The sequence below is a fragment of the Mytilus trossulus genome, chromosome 11 (assembly GCF_036588685.1).
Source record: "Mytilus trossulus isolate FHL-02 chromosome 11, PNRI_Mtr1.1.1.hap1, whole genome shotgun sequence".
In the NCBI taxonomy this organism is placed as follows: Eukaryota; Metazoa; Mollusca; class Bivalvia; order Mytilida; family Mytilidae; genus Mytilus; species Mytilus trossulus.
Window position 1 is genome coordinate 50,213,126 of NC_086383.1, and position 23,371 is coordinate 50,236,496.

Sequence of the window (23,371 nt, forward strand, 5' to 3'; positions counted from 1 at the left end):
AGTGATTTGTAAATTAATCACACATAGTTTAAATGTATAAAATCGACATTATAACATGATCCTTCCTTTTGTTTTGTTGTAAAAATTGAACAGTTATTCTCTAAAATCACAGAAACCACTTCTGCAGGAGGCCATCTGTGCAATACCAAGATACATTATTAAGATATTTAGGCATCACTGCAGTATATTAGTGCAAAATAATTGACTTTATAAACAACGAATTTAACTGTACAAAACTTATTAATTGCAATCCTTATGTTTGCTCTAAATATGCATGAGATATTAGCCACTGGACATTTAGCAATCAACTGTCAAGAGTTAATGGTTGTGTTGCAAATTAAATTTGCAATTAGGCTAAATATAAACAACCGACTTGGAACAAACTATAAATGACCACTTAATCAATAGTTGAAGCACTGAGAAAACTTGAAAGATTTTTTTTATGACAATAATAATCATATTAATATAAAATTAATAAAAGCTCGCAAGTGAAGATAATTTGTTATTGTAAGATTCTTTTTTCCTATCTGGTGTCTATTTATTTGAGAGGAGAATTAAGTCAATGATTTCATCTTTCACTGTGCATACATGTAATGTACCGCATCTCAATTAAAAAGAGCACAAATGTCCCAAACAATGATACTTGTTCTACTAGCAATATGGTGCTAGGTGGTTTTGTAACACTTTGTTTCCAACATCTGTACTACCTACTGATGAGTCCTGAGTGTAAATGGTCATTCACTTATACATTGTGTTTATCTATGTAAAAGAAAAGGATACAATTCACAGGGCCTTATCGATTTCTAAACTTATCTGTCTTTGTTCAACATTTGTTAATCATTGGTTAATTTCTTTATTTGTGTAAACGTTAATTACATCACCATGATCACTGTTCACTTTTACACAACAACAAAACTGTATCTTATATAATTATATTGTATTATAATTACTGTACCGTAAGTCTGTTTGTCCATCAGTCCTGTTCTTGTCATTGCACCTCCTCTGAAGCCATACAACAGAATTTCAGGAAACTTTGTAAATAATTACAATATATACTATGTAGATGTTCATATCCACAAGAAGACTGACCAGTTCACTTTTGTTGTAGTTATGAGTCTTTGAAGCATGCTCCCAAAGGTTCTTTATATATAATTGATATCATTTTCATACTGATAAAAAAGAAGTTGACTTCCATCAGGCTTGGAAGAAGACATTAAAAAAAGAAATAAAATAACACAGAAGTTAACATTCTAGCTTATCTTGCCCCAGGCGTCAGGCCAGGTATTGTCATTACCTTAAACTGTTAGATATCTTCTCAGAAACAATTTCGACATTAACGAAATTTTAACCAATGACATTTGGAAAATCCTTAACTAATTGACAGTTTATGTGGACAAACCCATTTAAGAAATGACCACCACAAAGGAACATAAATACAACCAAACAAATAGTACATGATACTATCTCGCATATTAAAATCACAACCTGCAGAAATGTACCCAATGTGTTCGTCCCCTAATTTTTGAGTTTTTGAAAGAAAAAAAAGTACACATTGTCAAACATCTAAATATAATATCCACACTTGTTAACAACAAGTAAATATGTAATTAAAAGATTTGAACAACTGAAAGGTTACACACATTACGAACAGATAGATTTGCTCTTTCCGCTAGCTCTTCATTGTCAAAAAAAATGTATGTCCATCCTGAGGGAGACAAATAAAAAAGGGGATCTCCAATTACAGGGTCTAATTACTGGAATTGGCAAACAGACTGTAAGTTAATTATTTTTGTCAGGCTTAAATGGAGTGACAATCCAATAGGAATTGCTTTATTGTTGAAGAAATTAAAATGAACCAATATTTTAACCAACCAAAACCATCAAAGTCCTTAACAGATGATGAGCTATTGTCATGTAATTTGAGACTACAAATACATGGTCCGACCGAAACATCCAATGTCAACAAAATGTTCTTCGGCGAAAGGAACATGGCTTAAATGTCTGTATCCAAAAGCAAATAAAACGAGTTCAGAATTTGACATCTTTAATTAATCGTGAAATGTTAGGTATAGAAACTTATAATAGATACCAAATATATCTGATAGTAGAAGGGTAAAATTACATAAATATTCAGAGTCAAATACGAACGAAAATAATAACAATGCTGTTGGTTTAGTCTTGTTTCATTGGTTGGTGTCAAGGCGAAAAATAGTTCATCCATTTATTCAAATTTTGCATGATGTCATGGAAAAATTGTTCTATAACTGTTCATGTAATTGTGGATTTGCTTAGCTGGTCGGATATTCCAATGAGTCAGACTATATACAAAGTGTATCAAGAAGAAGGAAGGAATCTTTATACTTTTTATAGAATATATTGATCGCATTATGTCCACGGATCTTATGATTAAGGATACTACAGATTCCTTAGAGACAGAAAGATGAGGAAGGTGTATCAACATGGAGTTGTAGGTTTGAAGAAATTTTGAGTCGAGCGATATGAACTTGAAAAATTGAAAAAGACTGAATCAGACGAGATGATCCCTAACATATCATGTTTCATATCTAACATCTAGAAATCGATAAGTGAGAGTTGGTTTTGGAATAAAACTTAACAACAAAATTAAAAAAATTAAAACAATGTGAACTTCCCTGTTTGTATTGCAACATTTAACCGGCGCCTTCATATGCAGTATATATTCCCCAGAAGATACGATAGTCTAGGCTTTGCGTTTTCTATCATTATTTTCTAAGAGAGGGTAGTTGTCTACAAGGAACCTATTGAACCATAGGTTCTAAATGGTGACGAAGAGGTAAACCAGTCAAAATTTTAACAGAAGCGATAATGATTTAGTTGATCGTTATGGAATATCTAAGACAGATAATCACGGATATGTTTCCAATTGTGGTAGCCATAATCCTGTTCTTTTATCGCTATTGTTAATTCACGAATTGCAATTTTTCATCATTTGCCTATTATACTGGTTATGATCAACACGCCGTAAAACGAATAAAAGTAATGCATGAGGGTCTGCTTAACCTTACTCAGTAACTGAATATAAACTCATTATAGATACCAGGATTAAAATTTTGTATTTGCGCCAGACGCGCGTTTCGTCTACAAAAGACTCATCGGTGACGCTCGAATAAAAAACAAGTTAAAAAGGCCAAATAAAGTACGAAGTTAAAGAGCATTTAGGACCAAAAATTCCTTAAAGTTTTGTTAAATACAGCTAAGATAATCTATTCCTGAGGTAGAAAACCCTTAGTATTTTTAAATTTTAAGTTTTTTAGACAGTTAATTTATAATTATGACCATATCAATGATAATTAATATCAACACAGAAGTGTTGACTACTGGGGTGGTGAGTTACTCCCGGTGTTTGTTTGGTTTTTTATAAACAAGCATACTGGATTTTTGGTTGTTTCTCCAAGTTTACTTTTGCTGGAATTCCTTTCTGTTACTATTTATTCTAAAGTTTCGACAGAAAACTTTAGATGCTATATATAAAATTGAGAATGGAAATGGGGAATGTGTCAAAGAGACAACAACCCGACCATATAAAAAAAACAACAGCAGAAGGTCACCAACAGGTCTTCAATGTAGCGTGAAATTCCCGCACCCGGAGGCGTCCTTCAGCTGGCTCCTAAACAAATATATACTAGTTCAGTGATAAGGAAACAACAGCAGAAGGTCACCAACAGGTCTTCAATGTAAAGAACGATAAAGTATATACTAGTCCAGTGATAAAGAACGATAAAGAATATACCAGATTTTAATTTGCTAACAAAATGGGTAGCATGCAATTTCCATTTTATTCAAATATGGAACGGCATCGAGAAAGGCAAGATCTTCAAATAGTTATATAGAATACTTTTATTCCTGAATACGAACCTTTCATGTTGACTCCGCTGGAATTTATTGTTACGATTTCCTTACTTTGTTGATGTATGAGGGTCTGGATTGGAGAGGAGTTCTCATTTCTTTATTCTTTAATTTCTTATACAATTTTTGTGTTTTCTTTATTCATTATTGAACATAAAGTAGAAACATTTGGAAGTGAAATTTAAAATGTTATAAATATTTGAATTTTCATTCTTTTTCTACCAAACATGCATGTGGCTAAAAATGTGTTTGTGCATGTCAATAAAGCAGTATAATCTATCAAACTTCAGTATTGAAAAAGAAATTATAGAATGGACATAACTCACTCGTAGATTCCGGTTGAATTTATTGAAAGCAAATGCGTCTTAATATGGATTTTTGAGTTTGAACAGGGGTATACTACTGTTGCCTTTATTTGATATATGTTTTCTTGTAGCTAAAACTGTCAGACAGGTTGTAAAATGTTGATTCAAAGCATTTACCAGAGGTCACTTTTTTTATTTTTAGAATGGAAGTGTTATCTGGTCTAGATTTGTAATTTGTCCTTTGTTACGAAAATATTACATACGTTAATTAGTCAGTTTCTTAGAATACGTTCTACAAATGCTCAATCGATTGATCTGTTGAAGATAATAACATAAACGGTACCAATTCTTCTGAACCATATGCGCATTTCGATAATAAATGTCTCTCAATGATGCTCGACGCCAAAATATTTGAAAATCCGGCTAAGGTAGTCTATGCCGGGGATAAGAAATTCCTTAGTTTTTCGAAAAATTCAAAGTTTATGACAATCTTCACAAGTGATAAAGACAAACTGGTGGAGTAACAGTCTTGCAAAATTATATGCAAAACCATATGCGCATTTCGACAATAAATGTCATTCAATGATGCTCGACGCCAAAATATTTGAAAATCCAAAGCTTATTAAAAAGATGAAGAGTTTTAAACCAAAAAGGACAAAACGAGTATAGCCATAGTCGGGCAAGGAATAAGAGCTATGAATAATGCTAAATAGAATATGTCCTCTCACCAAATTTTTTTTTTATCTCAAAAGGTTTGGCCCTATGTTGAACGCATCTATCCAAATAATACCACAGATACCATCAAAGCTTCCTCTTATCTTCAATTTTATCTAAATATTGACAGCTAGGGTCAAAAGACTCTTTGACTTGTGAGGGTTGAATGTTTTGAATCTCCCTCCTCTTTTTCCTATGTAGTTAACTTTTTTGTTTGAGCCGTCACTCGGAGTCAGACAAACAATTTTGATACGATAGTCAATATTTCAGCTTCCTCTTATCTTCAATTTTATCTAAATATTGACAGCTAGGGTCAAAAGACTCTTTGACTTGTGAGGGTTGAATGTTTTGAATCTCCCTCCTCTTTTTCCTATGTAGTTAACTTTCTTGTTTGAGCCGTCACTCAGAGTCAGACAAACAATTTTGATACGATAGTCAATATTTCAGTTTTAAATTTCACTCTTTAGGTTCGAAACTGTTGTTTTTACATTCTTCAACATGATAGTTTTCTCTCCATCAGTATGTAAGCTGAGAAGTGACCCCAATATGTCGCCCTACGCTGGCATGCAACACGATCAACAACAGTCCACAATGGACTACAAATGTATGAAGATTGAGGGAAAAATAAATCCAGTCAAAATTCAAGAAGAGACTTTAGTTTTTCTAAAATATAAGCATTTCCTACTAAACTAATGTTTTCATTTATTTTGTTACCTAGGCTGGATATGGTGTAAAATTGTAGTCTCTAATATTAAACTCTCTTGTCACATCAACATGAAAACAATGTGTGGGGGTAAACTCAGTACACTTATTTCGTGTGTAAACAACTATACACCTGGTAAGGCATTTTGGACAAAAGACAATTCGAAGTCAAATACTGAAATAAAACAAGATGTGCGGCTCAATGAAACAGCGGTACAAGAAAAATACACACACATACATCAACTGGCAATAAATTGTCATAATGTACAGTTTCATAGGTACCAGTTTGCTTATAAAGTTGAGTTTTGTTTTAATTTGTTTGGGTTTTTTTGTACCTGTTTAGTTATTTTATCGTATATCTGTCGTGAAGGAGGGGTCGAAAATACTTCCATTAGACAGTAACAATTATTAGTTGTTTTTTTGCATCAGACGAGACGACGTCTGAATGTTATATATAGAAACTTTATCACTTAAACTTCTAAAGAGTGTAAAATAAGTGGGACTTTTAGAGCTAATTATTCACGTATGGAGTGATTATATCTTAATGGTTGTTGTACGTCAGTTATTTTCGACAATTAATTCATTTCAGAATACAAATTTAGGTTACCTGTAGTAATATCATATAATTTTGCAAGACTGTTTACTCCACCAGTCTGTCTTTATCACTTGTGAAGATTGTCATAAACTTTGAATTTTTCGAAAAACTAAAGGAAATTTCTTATCCAAGGCATAGATTACCTTAATAGCCGTATTTGGCACAACTTTTTCTTATCCAAGGCATAGATTTCCTTAGCCGTATTTGGCACAACTTTTTGGAATTTTTGGATCCTCAATGCTCTTCAACTTTGTACTTGTTTGGCTTTATAAATATTTTGATATGAGCTTCACTGATGAGTCTTATGTAGACGAAACTCACGTCTGGCGTACTAAATTATAATCCTGGTACCTTTGATAACTATTGTCATCGTAATACTTAAAAGCAAGTTTGACAGATATTTAGATACATATAACATGTATATGTTTGTACATCAATCTTCCCCAAAGGATGTGTAAATAATAATGGATGGGTAATTGTTTAATTTATAGTTTTACACGTTAATTTCTATTACGGTTTTAGTATTATTGATTTTATATAAATGTTACAATCTGAATCGACCTTGACGGACCTTTTTCACCGACACAAGAATGCAAGATATTAGTTTTGTAAGTATGATGAGTTGTTGACAAAATCTTAAACGGTTTCTCTGATACAAGAAGGGAGAATTTTTACAGTATTTTCTATAATACAAAGTGTATGTTACGCCACTTTAACAAGCTTTGAAAATGTTCTTTAAACCTGTTAAAGAGGCATTATACATGTAAGGTGCCATTTAAATAAAAAAAAAATGTTTTTTTTTGGTCTCAAACAGTAATTAAAGCGGCCAAAGTAAGATCGAAAACATTGCAAATGTATTATTTACTTGCAAGTGAATAATTCAACCTCAGTTGAATCCGTATTGATGTACCCTAACTTGACCTCAATCTGAAGATTGGTTACGCATGGCCTAAGTGTGTTCAGAAACTAAAAAGAAAAGAACATTGAAAAGTGAAACAAGTGATCTACCATAGAAAAAAAATTATTGTTTTTACCGATTTGGCCCACAAGAAATCATTCATATCCAGGTAAAAACTATGATTTACACTTGTTAAATCTATGACATGGAATTAAAAAGACCTCGTCAATACACAACTCAACATGCTTCTCAGTCGATTTCATATTTATATTTATGTTTAAATCGGGTTGAATGACTATCGGCAATCTTCGGAGGTAATCTTGGTGGTTAATTAGATGGCGTCTCGTCTTAAATACGCACGAAATGTTGATACGTTTTATCTAGTCCATGCATTGTTAATTGTTTCTTTTAAACTTTTTGTAATTTGGATTTACGTTTAAGTATGCTATTAATCAAATGTGAACATTTAAGCCAAGTCGGTGGTCATCAGTTTGACAGCTAATGCTTAATTCAGAAGGAATTTTAATATTACATAAAACGTCGTAATTTCTTTTCTGTTCTATTTGAACATATCTCCTTGAATTGAGCAAAATGTTGAGAGTTGAAACTATCTTTTTGTTGCAGTATAATGTATATACAAGGAGAAAATACTACTTAATGAACTATGAGCCAGTCAATTACATGTCAAAGTTGATATATTGAATATCAACTTTGTGTGAATATGATGTGTATTGACGATCTTAAAAAAATCAATGTAATTGTAATGTAATCAATTAATTCCATTACAATTACAATTATATTGATTTTTAAATGTAATTAATCATATCACAATTACATTGATTTTCAAATGTATTTGAATACATTGCAATTACATTGCCAATGTAATTAATTACAATTCAATTATTTTTATCCAAAGCCATGTAAGAGCTATTTCATTTACAATAATATCATGAAAATGACAACAACTAGATTAGAATGCTCTATACTATCGGGAACTTCTAGAACAGGAAACATGGGGAACTCATAGAAAACTGTAGAACGGAAACTTCTAGAACAATGTTGACGTGTTAATTACTCATCTTTTATAAGGATCATTCTAGAATCGTTGTGTAAGTAAAATAGATATTTGAATCAGTATCTATGATTTTTCCAATGATTTCTAAACTGCACAATATAATAGATATAGGAAGATGTGGTGTGAGTGCCAATGAGACAACTCTCCATCCAAATAACAATTTAAAAAGTAAACCATTATAGGTTAAAGTACGTTTCAACACGGAGCCTTGGCTCACACCGAACAACAAGCTATAAAGGGCCCCAAAATTACTAGTGTAAAACCATTCAAACGGGAAAACCAACGGTCTAATCAATATAAACAAAACGAGAAACGAGAAACACGTATATATTACATAAACAAACGACAACTACTGTACATCAGATTCCTGACTTAGGACAGGTGCAAACATTTGTATAAGTTTACCTTGTAAACAACTATAAGGCCACACAAAACAAATAAGGCCAAAATAAATAAACCTAATAATTTCAATATCATAACACCGCTCAAGACCATTCAAAACCACATAGTATAGACTTACAAACCCAAAGGAAACAAAACCATTAGCATTAGATAGATTTGATGGACATTGAATTCTCAGAAGTTCTCAGGAGTTTTTGAATAGCGATACTTTTATTTACGAACAACATCATACTATATTGGGACTTATTGGACGTTATATTCTGTTGATATTTCTATTTGTGTAGTAAACTTGTGTATAATAAATCTTGTTAAATTTTGATTTGATTTGTGTCTTGTGATGGCTACAATTTAAAAGTGATTTCTGACCGTAAACGAAATTGGAGGCTCGTTCGGGATCTATCTTCCTGTTGAAGGTGTTTCATTATTGCTAGGAAATGATCTAACTAGGGAAAGAGTAGTTGCTGAACCAAATGTAACCAGTGAACCGGTTGTGGATGTTAAATCACCGGAAGATGATGCTGAACTGTATCCAGAGTGTGTTGTAACAAGGGCGATGGCTAGAAAACAACAAAATAAGGATTTGATTACATGGGACTTTCAGACACTTTCCTTGCCAACATTGAAGGTCCCGGTAGCCCATAGAAGGCCGTAGTAAGACCATCTATAACTAACAAGAATGTAATTATGATATGGCCAGACGTGAACAGCCATTCATTAGAATGAAGTAAATGTGTTGAAGAACAAAATAAAGACCCTGAGGTTCTTCAGCTCCGCAAGAGTGCACAACTACAGGAGAAAGCAGACAAATGGTTGAATGCTACTACCATCAAGACGGCATTTTATTGAGGAACTGGAACCCCCTGGTGCTATTCTAGAGGAGGAATGGAGAGTGGTATACCAAGTGGTGGTGCCTAAAGTCTATAGGCAAGTCTTGCCCATGACACCCACTTGGCTGGCCATTTAGGTATAAGTAAGACCTACCTTATGATCTTGCACCATTTCTACTTGCCCAGACTTAGAAATGATTTCGCAAAATACCGAAATCATGCCATATATGCCAGGTTGTTGGTAAGCCTAACCAGAAAATACCACTTCTGCCAATTCAGCTTTTGAAGAAAGAACCTATCAGCCGAGTACTCATTGATTGTGTTGGTCTTTTACCAAATACTAGTACCAAGACTGGAAATGCGTATTTATTGACGACAATGTGTACATCCATTTGCTTTCCTGTGGCTATTCCATTGTGGAATATCAAGACACCAACTATTATTCAAGCTCTTATCAAATTGTTCACCTTAGTAAGACTTCCTAAGTCTATACAGTCCGACCAGGGTTCAAACTTTATGTCAGTTTATTTCAGCAAGTCGTGTACCAGTTAGGGGTTGCTCAGTATAGGTCAAGTGCTTATTCGACAAGGGCTGGGATGATGGTGTTCACTTTTTACTTTTTGTGGTCCGAGAGGCTGTTCACGAATCCCTTTGTTTTAGTCTTTTTCAGGAACCGTTAATTCAGTGGTTGTCATTGTTGCTGTGTTACTTTATTGTTTTTCGTTCATTATTTTGTACATAAATTAGTCCGTTAATTTTCTCGTATGAATTGTTTTATATTTGTCATTTCAGGGCCTTTTATAGCGGACTTTGTTCATTGTTAAAGCCCGTAAGGGGACCTATAGGTGATAATTTCTGTGTCATTGGGTGTCATTGGGTCTGTTGTGAAAAGTTGTCTCATTGGCAATCATACCACATATTCCTTTAATATACATTGTGCAAATCCGTTGTGGTGAGCCTTGCAGGCACCTATCATACAGGTATATAAATGAAAATGTGACCTGCAGGCACCTTCAATAGTATATGGTACAGATCTATGGAGATATTATAGGCCATGGTACATATAATTAGCAGTGTGACCTGCAGTCTCAAATTATAGGCTATGGTACAGATCTTAAGTGATGTGATATGCAGGAACCTATGGTACAGATAAATTTTGGTGTGACCTGCAAGCACATTTGATACGGATAAATGTTGGTATGACCTGCAGGCAACTGTAGTATTGTTTATGATTATACGCGTAAGTATATGCAGCACTACTTATTTTATAAGTGATGACTGGCAGTAACCGTTCACATAAGCTTTTATTCTCGTGCCCCTGTACTAGTGTAGATTAGTATGCAGATCGGAGCTGGAATTGCCGGGTAGTTTGAAAACAATCAGATTGATACGTATATATATATTGCATCATCCTGAAACATACCTTTTACAATTTAATTCCCATAATTCTGGAACAGCTCATCTTCAAATTTTCAAATGGACTTGGAGATTGTTTTTACGGGCCAACAAAAGTAATATTACATAGTAAAGATTCTTTAAAGGAAGCTTAAATTATTGCAAAAGTAACCAACAAATGTGGTTACTTCGAATTGACAAAGTACATTTTATGAAATATATTTTTTTTGAAATGAGGAGAAAAGGATCGGTAAGTACGCCTATCAAATCTGTGATAGGGACTGGAGTCTCTAAATAGTCCTTTGCAAATTAACAATGTACGTTCAACTATATTACAATATGATTTCGGTAACAGTAACTGAATTATTCGCCGGAAGTCATATGTTAACCTTGGTCACCAGTATGTTTCTTGCATCGATAAAACTTGTTGTCGATCGAGTTATCGTGACATCAAGTTGTTTGAATGCATCGAAAATGTGTTCAACTTTCTCAGAACAAAACAAACAAAATTAAACATGAACACCAACTTACTTGAGTTTTAGTGCAAAAAATAAACATTAAAATATCACGACCAATTTTGACTGTCTGACCCCCCCCCCCCCCCCTTCTTTTATTCAGCATGAAAAATTGATACTTATTATGTTTATCCTTTGATTTTTATTAAAAAATATAAATGAGCATGCACATTTAATACATCATGATCGAAGTCAATTTTCGGTCCATTGGTTGTAAGGAATTTTTGTCCCATAATGCATGTCAATTACTGTTGAATCTTCTGAGTTTTCTTTTCAAGTTTAAAAATATTCCGGAATCTCTAGATTTCATGAAAGCTTCATTAATTTTCCCGGCATCCCTCGCTGCTTTTTTGTTCAGCAGCATATCTGGAGGTGGGGGTGGTGGGGGTGGCGGGGGTGGTGTGGATGGATCTCCACGGGTCCTCAAATTCTTTTTCTTTCTCTGTGATACTGGTGACTGCAATGATCGTTCTTTTTCTTCGCTGCATCCTGTCATCTCTGTGACCTCTCGATCATACAGATACCAAAAAAGCTGATCAAAATAGTCCAAAATTTCAGAAGCAAATCTCACCTTTATTCTAATATGACAAGAAGGATCGTAAGCTGCATCCTCGTCAAGATCTACACATTCCTTCTTCTCTTCCACCTTATACCAGCCAATAAAAACGAGTGAAACTCTCGTTCCTGGAGTACATGTGTCTTCAGGACAAAGGTCATTTACAACATCAAGAATGCATTTTATCATGCCAGTTCCAGAAGAAATGTCTTCTTGGGATGGATAATCCATTTCAGCACACGAATCTAAGTCATTTTTGAAATCATTATCGCTTTTTCCCAGTATTGACGCTGTTATACTGACAAAATGATCGGCGGGACTCTTAGCATAGGTACATCCAAATATGATGCAGAATACGATAGCTAACTTCAACATCATGCTGAAAATATATCGAATGTTGAATTAGATGTTATAAGAAAAATGTTATCAGAAGTTTGACCGTTTAAACTCCGGTCAATGTGATTTCAAATTTCAATATAAAAATTGGGGATCATGGACATTGTTTATTCGTTAAAATACTTTGAAATTAAACGAAATCACGGTTATTTTATATGGGTTATATAACTTATATAGGAGAAACTTAATGTTTTCTTATCGAACAAGAATCAAACGATAGAACTGGTTAAAATCCAATGAGTGAATTACTTGTCAAAAATAATTTCGATATATAAAAATAAATTTAGGGGCTCTCGGGTCTTGTTTTCTTAAAAACACAAATAGTTCTATCAAATTCTGTATAATTATCTGTCCTTGGTTTTAAAAGGAATGTTCTAAAAATTATAAATACACTTAACGGCACTTAATTTTTAGATAGTTTATTCTTTAAATTTCAAGTTTTAAATGTTTATGTTTTATATAGAAGGATAATTGGTAAAATATTTTAATCCTAAACGGTATTTTTACAACATGGCATAAAGGGATGCTCAGAATACGACATCCGATATAAGTTAAACATCAATTAATCAACCAATGTCCGATTAAATATTATCTTGTTGCATGTCGATGTGAAACTATTTAAGAACTTACCTTGTTATACTGCTCTTCTGCAACTGAAGACTCAGTACGACTTTGGCTAAACTCACTAGAAAACTATATACCCTGAATATTTATGAAAACCGTTGCTGATCTTTAGCCAATGAAAATCAACGAATCAAAATCGATTTAAAAATTCTAATTTTGATGACTATGCTGTCTTTCAATTTCTGTAGCGTATTTAGCACCCATTATTTTGTTATTAAAATGGGTAAGATCAAAATGATAGAAGTATTTAAAGTTTTATAGATCACTTATTTTCCGCATGTTAGACAAAATCACCTAAAACATATTTTATATTTTCATTATTGATATTTAAAATTCATTTTTCCGAAATAATCAGTTTCGTTCAAAATCGAAAGGAACGTTTCCACTTCATAGTCTATGACTATCATTCGAAGAAGTATGGTCAATTTCTCTTGGTCCTGTTTCAGTAACCAGGTCAAATAAGACAGTTTGTGAAACCTAGTTAAATTTGAATATCAAACTGAAGGGTCTTAATGAACCAAAAATGTCATTGCGCGCAAGACATCGCTATTAAAGACAGTTTTGAAATTCTTTGACATGTTTAAATGATTTTGCATCTAAAGACATAATAAAGAAAATAAAATGAAATCTCTGAAAGACAATCATAGCTTAACATCCGAAAGAATTTGTAATTTGGGGTTCATACATCTCCTTTTTAATGTCTTGCTTTTAGAAGTTTATACATTTTTATTGCCTGATTGATTGTTGGTGTTTAACGCCACTTTGAATGTCAGATCTTCTCAGACAATTAAGAATATAACTTTTTGTTAACGGTAATCATGGTAATGTCGGTGAGCATTATTTACAATTGATTTGCATTGTATTTGGGCTTCGTCAACCTTCCTGACAGTAATTATAAACAATCCCATTTCTTACAAATGTAAACAATGGACAAAAATGTGAACCTTGACAATTTGGGTCAATTACATTTTCGTTCTCTGATTTTTCTGAAAAAGATAATTTCTGAATTATCTGTTTTTTGCACTATCTTTGTATGCGTACATCTAACCGTGAACATATTGTTTGCATGTCATGGTTTTTTATCAAGTTTATATAAGATAAATGGCTTATGATGAGAATTTGTGTATGCACCCGCGAAAGATGGTGGAAGATGTTCTACAATACAATATAATGTGACGTCATTGAATCATCAGGTGACATTATTATTTAAAACTTAGAAACATGTCCATCTGGCCCTATAAGTGTCGATATGTCAGACGTCAATTAACAGTTACACCAAAAATGTCCTTGTTATGAAGCCCAAAAGTGTCCATTGTTATTTAATTGTGATTTGTAAATTAATCACACATAGTTTAAATGTATAAAATCGACATTATAACAGGATCCTTCCTTTTGTTTTGTTGTAAAAATGGAACAGTTATTCTCTAAAAGCACAGAAACCACTTCTGCAGGAGGCCGTCTGTGCAATACCAAGATACATTATTAAGATATTTAGGCATCACTGCAGTATATTAGTGCAAAATAATTTACTTTATAAACAATGAATTTAACTGTACAAAACTTATTAATTGCAATCCTTATGTTTGCTCTAAATATGCATGAGATATTAGCCACTGGACATTTAGCAATCAACTGTCAAGAGTTAATGTTTGTGTTGCAAATTAAATTTGCAATTCGGCTAAATATAAACAACCGACTTGGAACAAACTATAAATGACCACTTAATCAATAGTTGAAGCACTGAGAAAACTTGAAAGATTTTTTTTATGACAATAATAATCATATTAATATAAAATTAATAAAACTTTGTCCACATAAACTGTCAATTAGTTAAGGATCTTCCAAATGTCATTGGTAAATATTTCGTTTCAATGTCGAAATTGTTTCTTAGAAGATATCTAACAGTTTAAGGTAATGAAAATACCTGGCCTGACGCCTGGGGCAAGATAAGCTAGAAAGTTAACTTCTGTGTTATTTTATTTCTTTTTTTAATGTCTTCTTCCAAGCCTGATGGAAGTCAACATTTTTTTTTATCAGTATGAAAATGATATCAATTATATATAAAGAACCTTTGTGAGCATGCTTCAAAGACTCATAACTACAACACAAGTCAACTGGTCAGTCTTCTTGTGGATATGAACATCTACATAGTATATTGTAATTATTTACAAAGTTTCCTGAAATTCTGTTGTAGGTTTCAGAGGAGGTGCAATGAAAAGAACAGGACTGATGGACAAACAGACTTACGGTACAGTAATTATAATACAATATAATTATATAAGATGCAGTTTTGTTGTGGTGTAAAAGTGATCAGTGATCATGGTGATGTAATTAACGTTTACATAAATGAAGAAATTAACGAATGATTAAAAAATTTTGAACAAAGACAGATAAGTTTAGAAATCGATAAGGCCCTGTGAATTGTATCCTTTTCTTTTACATAGATAAACACAATGTATAAGTGAATGACCATTTACACTCAGGACTCATCAGTAGGTAGTACAGATGTTGGAAACAAAGTGTTACAAAACCACCTAGCACCATATTGCTAGTAGAACAAGTATCATTGTTTGGGACATTTGTGCTTTTTTTAATTGAGATGCGGTACATTACATGTATGCACAGTGAAAGATGAAATCATTGACTTAATTCTCCTCTCAAATAAAAAGACACCAGATAGGAAAAAGAATCTTACAATTCCATGGACAAAAAAACAAAATCGGGCAACAAACCAAAACCGAGGGAAACGCATTAAATATAAGAGGAGAATAACGACACAACACCGAAACGCAACAGCACACAGAAACGGACCAAGCAACAGACAATACACCACGAGAATAACAAATATAACATAAAAACCAAATACATGAATATGGGATAGACAAGTACCGTGCCACGTCTTATCTCAAAAATATGAGAAAACAGAAACGACTCAACGTTAAAATGCAACACACACACAGAAACGAACAATATTATAACAATGGCCATCTTCCTGACTTGGTACAGGACACTTTTAAAGGGGAATACCTCGGAGTCAGACAAAATAAACTTTTGATACGATAGTCCTTGTCAATATTTCAGTTTTAGATTTCACTCTTTAGGTTCGAAACTTGTTTTTACATTCTTTAACATATTTTTCTCTCCATCAGAATGTAAGCTGAGAAGTGACCCTAATCTGTCGCCCTACGCTGGCATGCAACACGATCAACAACAGTCCACAATGGACTACAAACACGTATAAAGATTGAGGAAAAATAAATCCAGTCAAAATTCAAGAAGAGACTTTAGTTTTTCTAAAATATAAGCATTTCCTATTAAACTAATGGTTTCATTTTTTTGTTACCCAGGCTGGATATGGTGTAAAATTGTGGTCTCTAATATTAAACTCTCTTGTCACATCAACATGAAAACAATGTGTGGGGGTAAACTTAGTATACTTATTTCGTGTGTAAACAACTATACACCTGGGAAGGCATTTTGGACAGTTGAATACAAAAGACAATTCGAAGTCAAATACTGAAATAAAACAAGATGTGCGGCTCAATGAAACAGCGGTACAAAAAAAATACGCACACACACATCAACTGGCAATAAATTGTCATAATGTACCAGTTTGCTTATAAAGTTGAGTTTTGATTTAATTTGTTTTGTTTTTTTGTACCTGTTTAGTTATTTTATCGTATATCTGTCGTAAAGGAGAGGGTGAAAATACTTTTATTAGATAGTAACAATTATTGGGGGTTGTTTTTGCATCAGACGAGACGACGTCTGAGGGTTATATATAGAACCTTTATCACTAAAACTTCTAAAGAGTGTAAAATAAGTGGGACTTTTAGAGCTAATTATTCACGTATGAAGTGATTATATCTTCAAGGTTGTTGTACTTCAGTTATTTTCGACAATTAATTCATTTCAGAATACAAACTTAGGTAACCTGTGGTAATATTATATAATTTTGCAAGACTGTTTACTCCACCAATTTGTCTGTATCACTTGTGAGGATTGTCATAAACTTTGAAATTTTCGAAAAACTAAGGAATTTCTTATCCCAGGCATAGACTACCTTAACCGTATTTGGCACAACTTTTTGGAATTTTGGATCCTCAATGCTCTTCAACTTTGTACTTGTTTGGCTTTATAAATATTTTGATATGAGCTTCACTGATGAGTCTTATGTAGACGAAACGCGCCTCTGGCGTACTAAATTATAATCCTGGTACCTTTGATAACTATTGTCATCGTAATACTTAAAAGCAAGTTTGACAGATATTTAGATACATATAACATGTATATGTTTGAACATTAATCTTCCCCAAAGAATGTGTAAATAATAATGGATGTGTTGTTGTTTAATTTATAGTTTTACACGTTAATTTCTATTACGGTTTTTGTATTATTGATTTTATATAAATGTTACAATCTGAATCGACCGTGACGGACCTTTTTCACCAACACAAGAATGCAAGATATTAGTTTGGAAATATGATGAGTTGTTGACAAAATCTTAAACGGTTTCTCTGATACAAGAAGGGAGAATTTTTACAGTATTTTCTATAATACAAAATGTATGTTACGCCACTTTAACAAACTTTAAAAATGTTCCTTAAACCTGTTAAAGAGGCATTAGACATGTAAGGTGCCATTTAAATTTAAAAAAATGTTTTTTGTCTCAAACAGTAATTAAAGCGTCCAAAGTAAGATCGAAAACATTGCAAATGTATTATTGACTTGCAAGTGAATACTTCAACCTCAGTTGAATCTGTATTGATGTTACCCTAACTTGATCTTAATCTGAAGATTGGTTACGCATGTCATTAGTGTGTTCAGAAACTGAAAAGAAAAGAACATTGAAAAGTGAAACAACTGATCCACCATAGAAAATTTTTTTTTTTTTTTTACCGATTTGGCCCACAAGAAATCATTCATATCCAGGTAAAAACTATGATTTACATTTGTTAAATCTATGACATGGAATTAAAAAGACCTCGTTAGATCGTCAATACACAACTCTACATGCTTCTCAGTCGATTTCATATTTATATTTATGTTAAAATCGGGTTGAATGACTATCGGCAATCTTCGGAGGTAATCTTGGTGGTTAATTAGATGGCGTCTCGTCTTAAATACGCACGAAATGCTGATACGTTATATCTAGTCCATGCATTGTTAATTGTTTCTTTTAGACTTTTTGAAATTTAGATTTACGTTTAAGTATGTTATTAATCAAATGTAAACATTTAAGCCGGTGGTCGTCAGTTTGACAGCTAAAATTATGCTTAATTCAGAAGGAACTTTAATATTACATAAAACGTCATAATTTCTTTCCTGTTCTATTTGAACATATCTCCTTGAATTGAGCAAAATGTTGAGAGTTGAAACTATCTTTTTGTTGCAGTATAATGTATATACAAGGAGAAAAATACTACTTAATACATGTCAAAGTTGATATATTGAATATCAATTTTGTGTGAATATGATGTGTATTGATGATCTTAAAAAATCAATGTAATTGTAATGTAATCAATTAATTACATTACAATTACAATTATATTGATTTTTAAATGTAATTAATTATATCACAATTACATTGATTTTTAAATGTATTTGAATACATTGCAATTACATTGCCAATGTAATTAATTACAATTCAATTAGTTTTATCCAAAGCCATGTAAGAACTATTTCATTTACAATAATATCATGAAAAGGATAACAGCTAGCTTAGAATGCTCTATACTATCGGGAATTTCTAGAACAGGAAACATGGGAAACTCATAGAAAACTGTAGAACCGAAACTTCTAGAACAATGTTGACGTTTAAATTACCCATCTTTTATAAGGATCATTCTGGAATCGTTGTGTAAGTAAAATAGATATTTTAATCAGTATCTATGATTGTTCCAGTGATTTCTAAACTGCACAATATAAGTTTACCTTGTTAACAACTATAAGGCCACACAAAACAAATAAGGCCAAAATAAATAAACCTAATAGTTTCAATATCATAACACCGATCAAGACCATTCAAAACCACATAGTATAGACTTACAAACCCAAAGGAAACAAAACCATTAGCATTAGATAGATTTGATAGACATTGAATTCTCAGAAGTTCTCTGGAGTTTTTGAATAGTGATACTTTTATTTACGAACAACATCATACTTAATTGTGATTTATTGGACGTTATATTCTGTTGATATTTCCATTTGTGTAGTAAACTTGTGTATAATAAATCTTGTTAAGTTTTAAATTGATTTGTGTCTTTTGCTATCTACAATTTAAAAGTGATTTCTGACCGTAAAAGAAATTGGAGGCTCGTTCGGGATCTATCTCCCTGTTGAAGGTGTTTCATTATTGCTAGGAAATGATCTAGCTAGGAAAAGAGTGGTTGCTGAACCAAATGTTACCAGTGAACCGGTTGTGGATAATAAATCACCGGAAGATGATGCTGAACTGTATTCAGAGTGTGTTGTAACAAGGGCGATGGCTAGAAAACAACAAGATGAGGATTTTCAAGAAAATCAGTTTGATTACATGGGCCTTTCAGACACTTTTCTTGCCGATATTGAAGGTCCCGGTAGCCCATAGAAGGCCGTAGTAAGACCATCTATAACTTACAAGAATATAATTATGATATGGCAAGACGTGAACATCCATTCATTAGAATGCAGCAAATATGTTGAAGAACAAAATAAAGACCATGTGGTTCTTCAGCTCCTCAAGAGTGCACAGCCACAGGAGGAAGCAGACAAAGTGGTCGAATGCTACTACCATCAAGACGGCATTTTATTGAGGAACTGGAACTGGTGCTATTCTAGAGGAGGAATGCAGTGTGGTATACCAAGTGGTGGTGCCTAAAGTCTATAGGCAAGACATTATTGGTCTTGCCCATGACACCCACTTGGCTGGCCATTTAGGTATAAGTAAGACCTACCTTAAGATCTTGCACCATTTCTACTTGCCCAGACTTAGAAATGATTTCGCAAAATACTGCAAATCATGCCATATATGCCATGTTGTTGGTAAGCCCATGGAAGTATTATATTGACAGGAACTCCAACGAAAAATTAGCACATTCCCATCCCACTGATTTCTTTAAGAAAATAAAAGGTTCCGACTCAGTTTGTCAAGTACGTGATAACTCCTTTGTGGGGTATCTGCGATGCCGCCTTCGCCTGTCGTTTTAATTGAAGCTGGTCTCATCACGTGATTTGATATCGATTGTCTTATCTAGCTACCAATGTAAATAAACATGGAAACTTCCGTGGTTATTTGTGAATCGCCACATGAATAACAACACCTGTGTCCGTTCAATAAATGAAGAACAAAACTGAAAAGATCGACAAAATCGGTCCACATTTAATAGAATAACATGAGAAAATTAACCGCATTCGGAAAGAGGGCAAGTTTATGTTTAGTTTTGGCTAGTATGTTTTAATCATTGGAACTTGGAAATCGGGAAATATCCGATTATGAAAATTGCATGATTCTGAAGTAGAGTGTTTGCAGAAAATAATGGGATGCGCGTGTAGTTTGCCAGATATTGCCAGATAACTCAAATTTTAAGTTTAAGATTGAAAACTTTTATCGAGTGTAACACAAATATTTATGGTTTTCTCTATCGTAAAATATCGTAAAATGTTATTAACTTATTTAACAAATATAATTTAAAGACTAAACGAGGTTAATAATTACACGCATGTGATGACCTCTTTGTCAGGTTACGAGACATGCAGATGAATTGTTACACCTTTTATGATAATTCCAAAACCTGAAACATTCAACCTAGTCCGAGATTACTTTGACATCTGACAGATTTATTTTTACAGATGACTTTAAATATTTCTGGATGCATTTAAAGAGATCACTATGATGAGCCATAAGCAGTTTAATTTTTTTATCATGGAAACTGAGACTACTATAACACATTATAATGTGTTATAGTAGTCTCAGATGGAAACCAAATTAGAATTTATTTATTTGTTTAAAAGCTTAACAGTCCTGAAACATCTTACACCGTATGCTAAGCAATTTCTGTTTCTGTTTGTTTCTTGTTTAATTGCATGAAATATTTGCCATTGGACTTTCAGTAAACAATTAATCAAAATATTTGATATTTTTTTGGATCAGAGCTCTTTAATCCCGTAACCACCCTACCCCCCCCCCCCCTCTTCCCGGCCAACTTTTTGATTAAATTTTTGTTGGAAACTCTTTCAGTAGCAGTAAAACGCGATAATAATTACTGATCAAAACGTTTCCGTTTACTTTACATGAGCATTTAATGATTTGCAAGCCTAACATGTATATAACAGTTACACGTGTTTAGCCAACGGCCCTCTCATGAATAAAAATCTTACTATCCTTCTCGAGGTTCCAAATTTTTTTTTCGGAACCCATGCATCCATTGACATGTTGAGTTAATTACCAGATACTTAACGATTTTGCGGCATCGCACTATAAACGTGTGAAGTCCGCGTGTTGGAGTTCCTGTCAATATAATACTTCCATGGTAAGCCTAACCAGAAAATACCACTTCTGCCAATTCAGCCTTTGAAGAAAGAACCTATCAGCCGAGTACTCATTCATTGTGTTGGACCTTTACCAAATACTAGTACCAAGACTGGAAATGCGTATTTATTGACGACAATGTGTATATCCACTTGCTTTTCTGTTGCTATTCCATTGTTGAATATCAAGAAACCAACTATTATCCAAGCTCTTATCAAATTGTTCACCTTAGTAAAAGAGGGACGAAAGATACCAAAGGGACAGTCAAACTCATAAATCTAAAACATACTGACAACCCCATGGCAAATAGTAACATTGGAGTTAATTTAAAGGAGTAGGGGCATTAAGGCCTGTTTTTGGCCAAAGAAAATAAAAGTTTCAAATTGGCACATAATGTTTGGAAATGCATAGGGTCAAAAAGTATAAATGAAAATTATCAAGATTTTATCTGATGACGTCACAAGGACGTCATAATATGTACTGTTTTCACAAAAATGATGAAAAATACAGAATTTATGAAGTTTTCTATCTTTATTTTGGTTGTGGACACATCGTGCGCAGCCAAAAAACAACAAAATAATTTAACAGAAGCTTTATTATAACTATTGACATTATCTCACGAAATATAAAATTGTTTCTTGGGTGCGCACATACTTTTTCAATCTAAAATAAACTTAAAATTTGATGAAAAAACGAGGAAAATCAACAAATTTTACTAAATATGCAAATTAAGTCACGATTTGTTGCCATGGTAACTTGTTGAATGCCAAATTTGTTTTGTTTTCCTAAAAACCTTGTACCTTATTCAAGTTTTCAGTAATTTAAGAGAAGGTATGATAACTTTTAAATTTGCCGTAATTTTTGGGCCAAATGAGGGCCTTATTGCCCCTACTCACACCGAATTGCTGAAGTGTTCGATTTTCATTTTTAACAGAATATTTAAATTTCAAAATTTGTTTTTAAATCATCATTTATTATGATGATGATTTGACATACAAAAAAAAGCATTTCGTTTAAAAAGAAAATGATACAAAAAGTATATATTCCTGTCATAAAAAGGCGATATTTCAGATAAAAAAAAATTGCCCCTACTCCTTTAAATTTTGAGCAACACGAATCCGACCAGAAACCGGAAGATGGGTGAGGGTTTGGAGGTATGGTGCTCCTGAAGGGTTAGCAATTCCTGCTTAACAAATGACAGTCATACTCCATCTTCTTATTTTTAAATAAGTCATGCGAATATACTTAGTACACTATTTTTATATGTAAACGAATATACAGATGGGCACGCGTATTGGACAGTTGTATTCAAAAGATAATGTGTAAGTCAAAATACAGAAATAAACAAGATTTGCAGGAATACATCTTAACGAAACAGAAACACAAAAAAAACACACACATTACGATACACACACACACGCACACACACACACACACAAATTCGCACAAGATCGTCATAAGCAACACTAAACTGATTGTTATAGCATCACGCTTTTATAAAAAAAAAATACAAAACATTTTGATCATGTCATAAAAAGACGATATGCATGTTACATCAATAAGATACTTCATACAAATTAAAAGATTGATCTATACGAGTCCGATCAAAAACTTAGTTATGGGTTATGATTGGAACCTTTGGTACTCCTGAGCAATGTCTACTCAACTATGGATTAATGTTTGTATAAATAGAAGAAGACGCGTATTCTCCTCTCTCATATCAACATTTCTTGGCATCTCAACATAAAATGCGTTTATATACTAATAATGGGGATTAACTTAATACTTATTTTGTATGAAAACGCACATACTTCTTATGTAGACTATTTTAAAGTTGAATACAACTGAAAATTCAAGTTGATTTCTGAAATATTTTTTGTGGTACATTTCAATGCAACCACAGCACACACACAAACAAACCGCACACAGAGTTAATTGTGATAAATTATAATACTGTAAAGTCTCCAAGATGC

General features: G+C 33.0%; 1 protein-coding gene across 1 annotated transcript; it reads right to left on the reverse strand.

Annotated features, from left to right (window-relative positions):
* Positions 1-11,397: 11,397 nt before the first annotated feature.
* LOC134690451 (uncharacterized) lies at positions 11,398-13,027 on the reverse strand. Its single transcript, XM_063550419.1, has 2 exons — positions 12,896-13,027; positions 11,398-12,248 (listed from the first exon to the last, which is right to left on the reverse strand). The coding sequence occupies exon 2, from the start codon at positions 12,245-12,247 to the stop codon at positions 11,555-11,557; it is 693 nt and encodes a 230-aa protein (XP_063406489.1). The 5' UTR covers position 12,248; positions 12,896-13,027; the 3' UTR covers positions 11,398-11,554.
* Positions 13,028-23,371: the final 10,344 nt, after the last annotated feature.

What these genes read in the sequence shown, in the direction of transcription:
- LOC134690451 (XM_063550419.1), bottom strand. Translation starts at nt 12,247, where the DNA reads ATGATGTTGAAGTTAGCTATCGTATTCTGCATCATATTTGGATGTACC.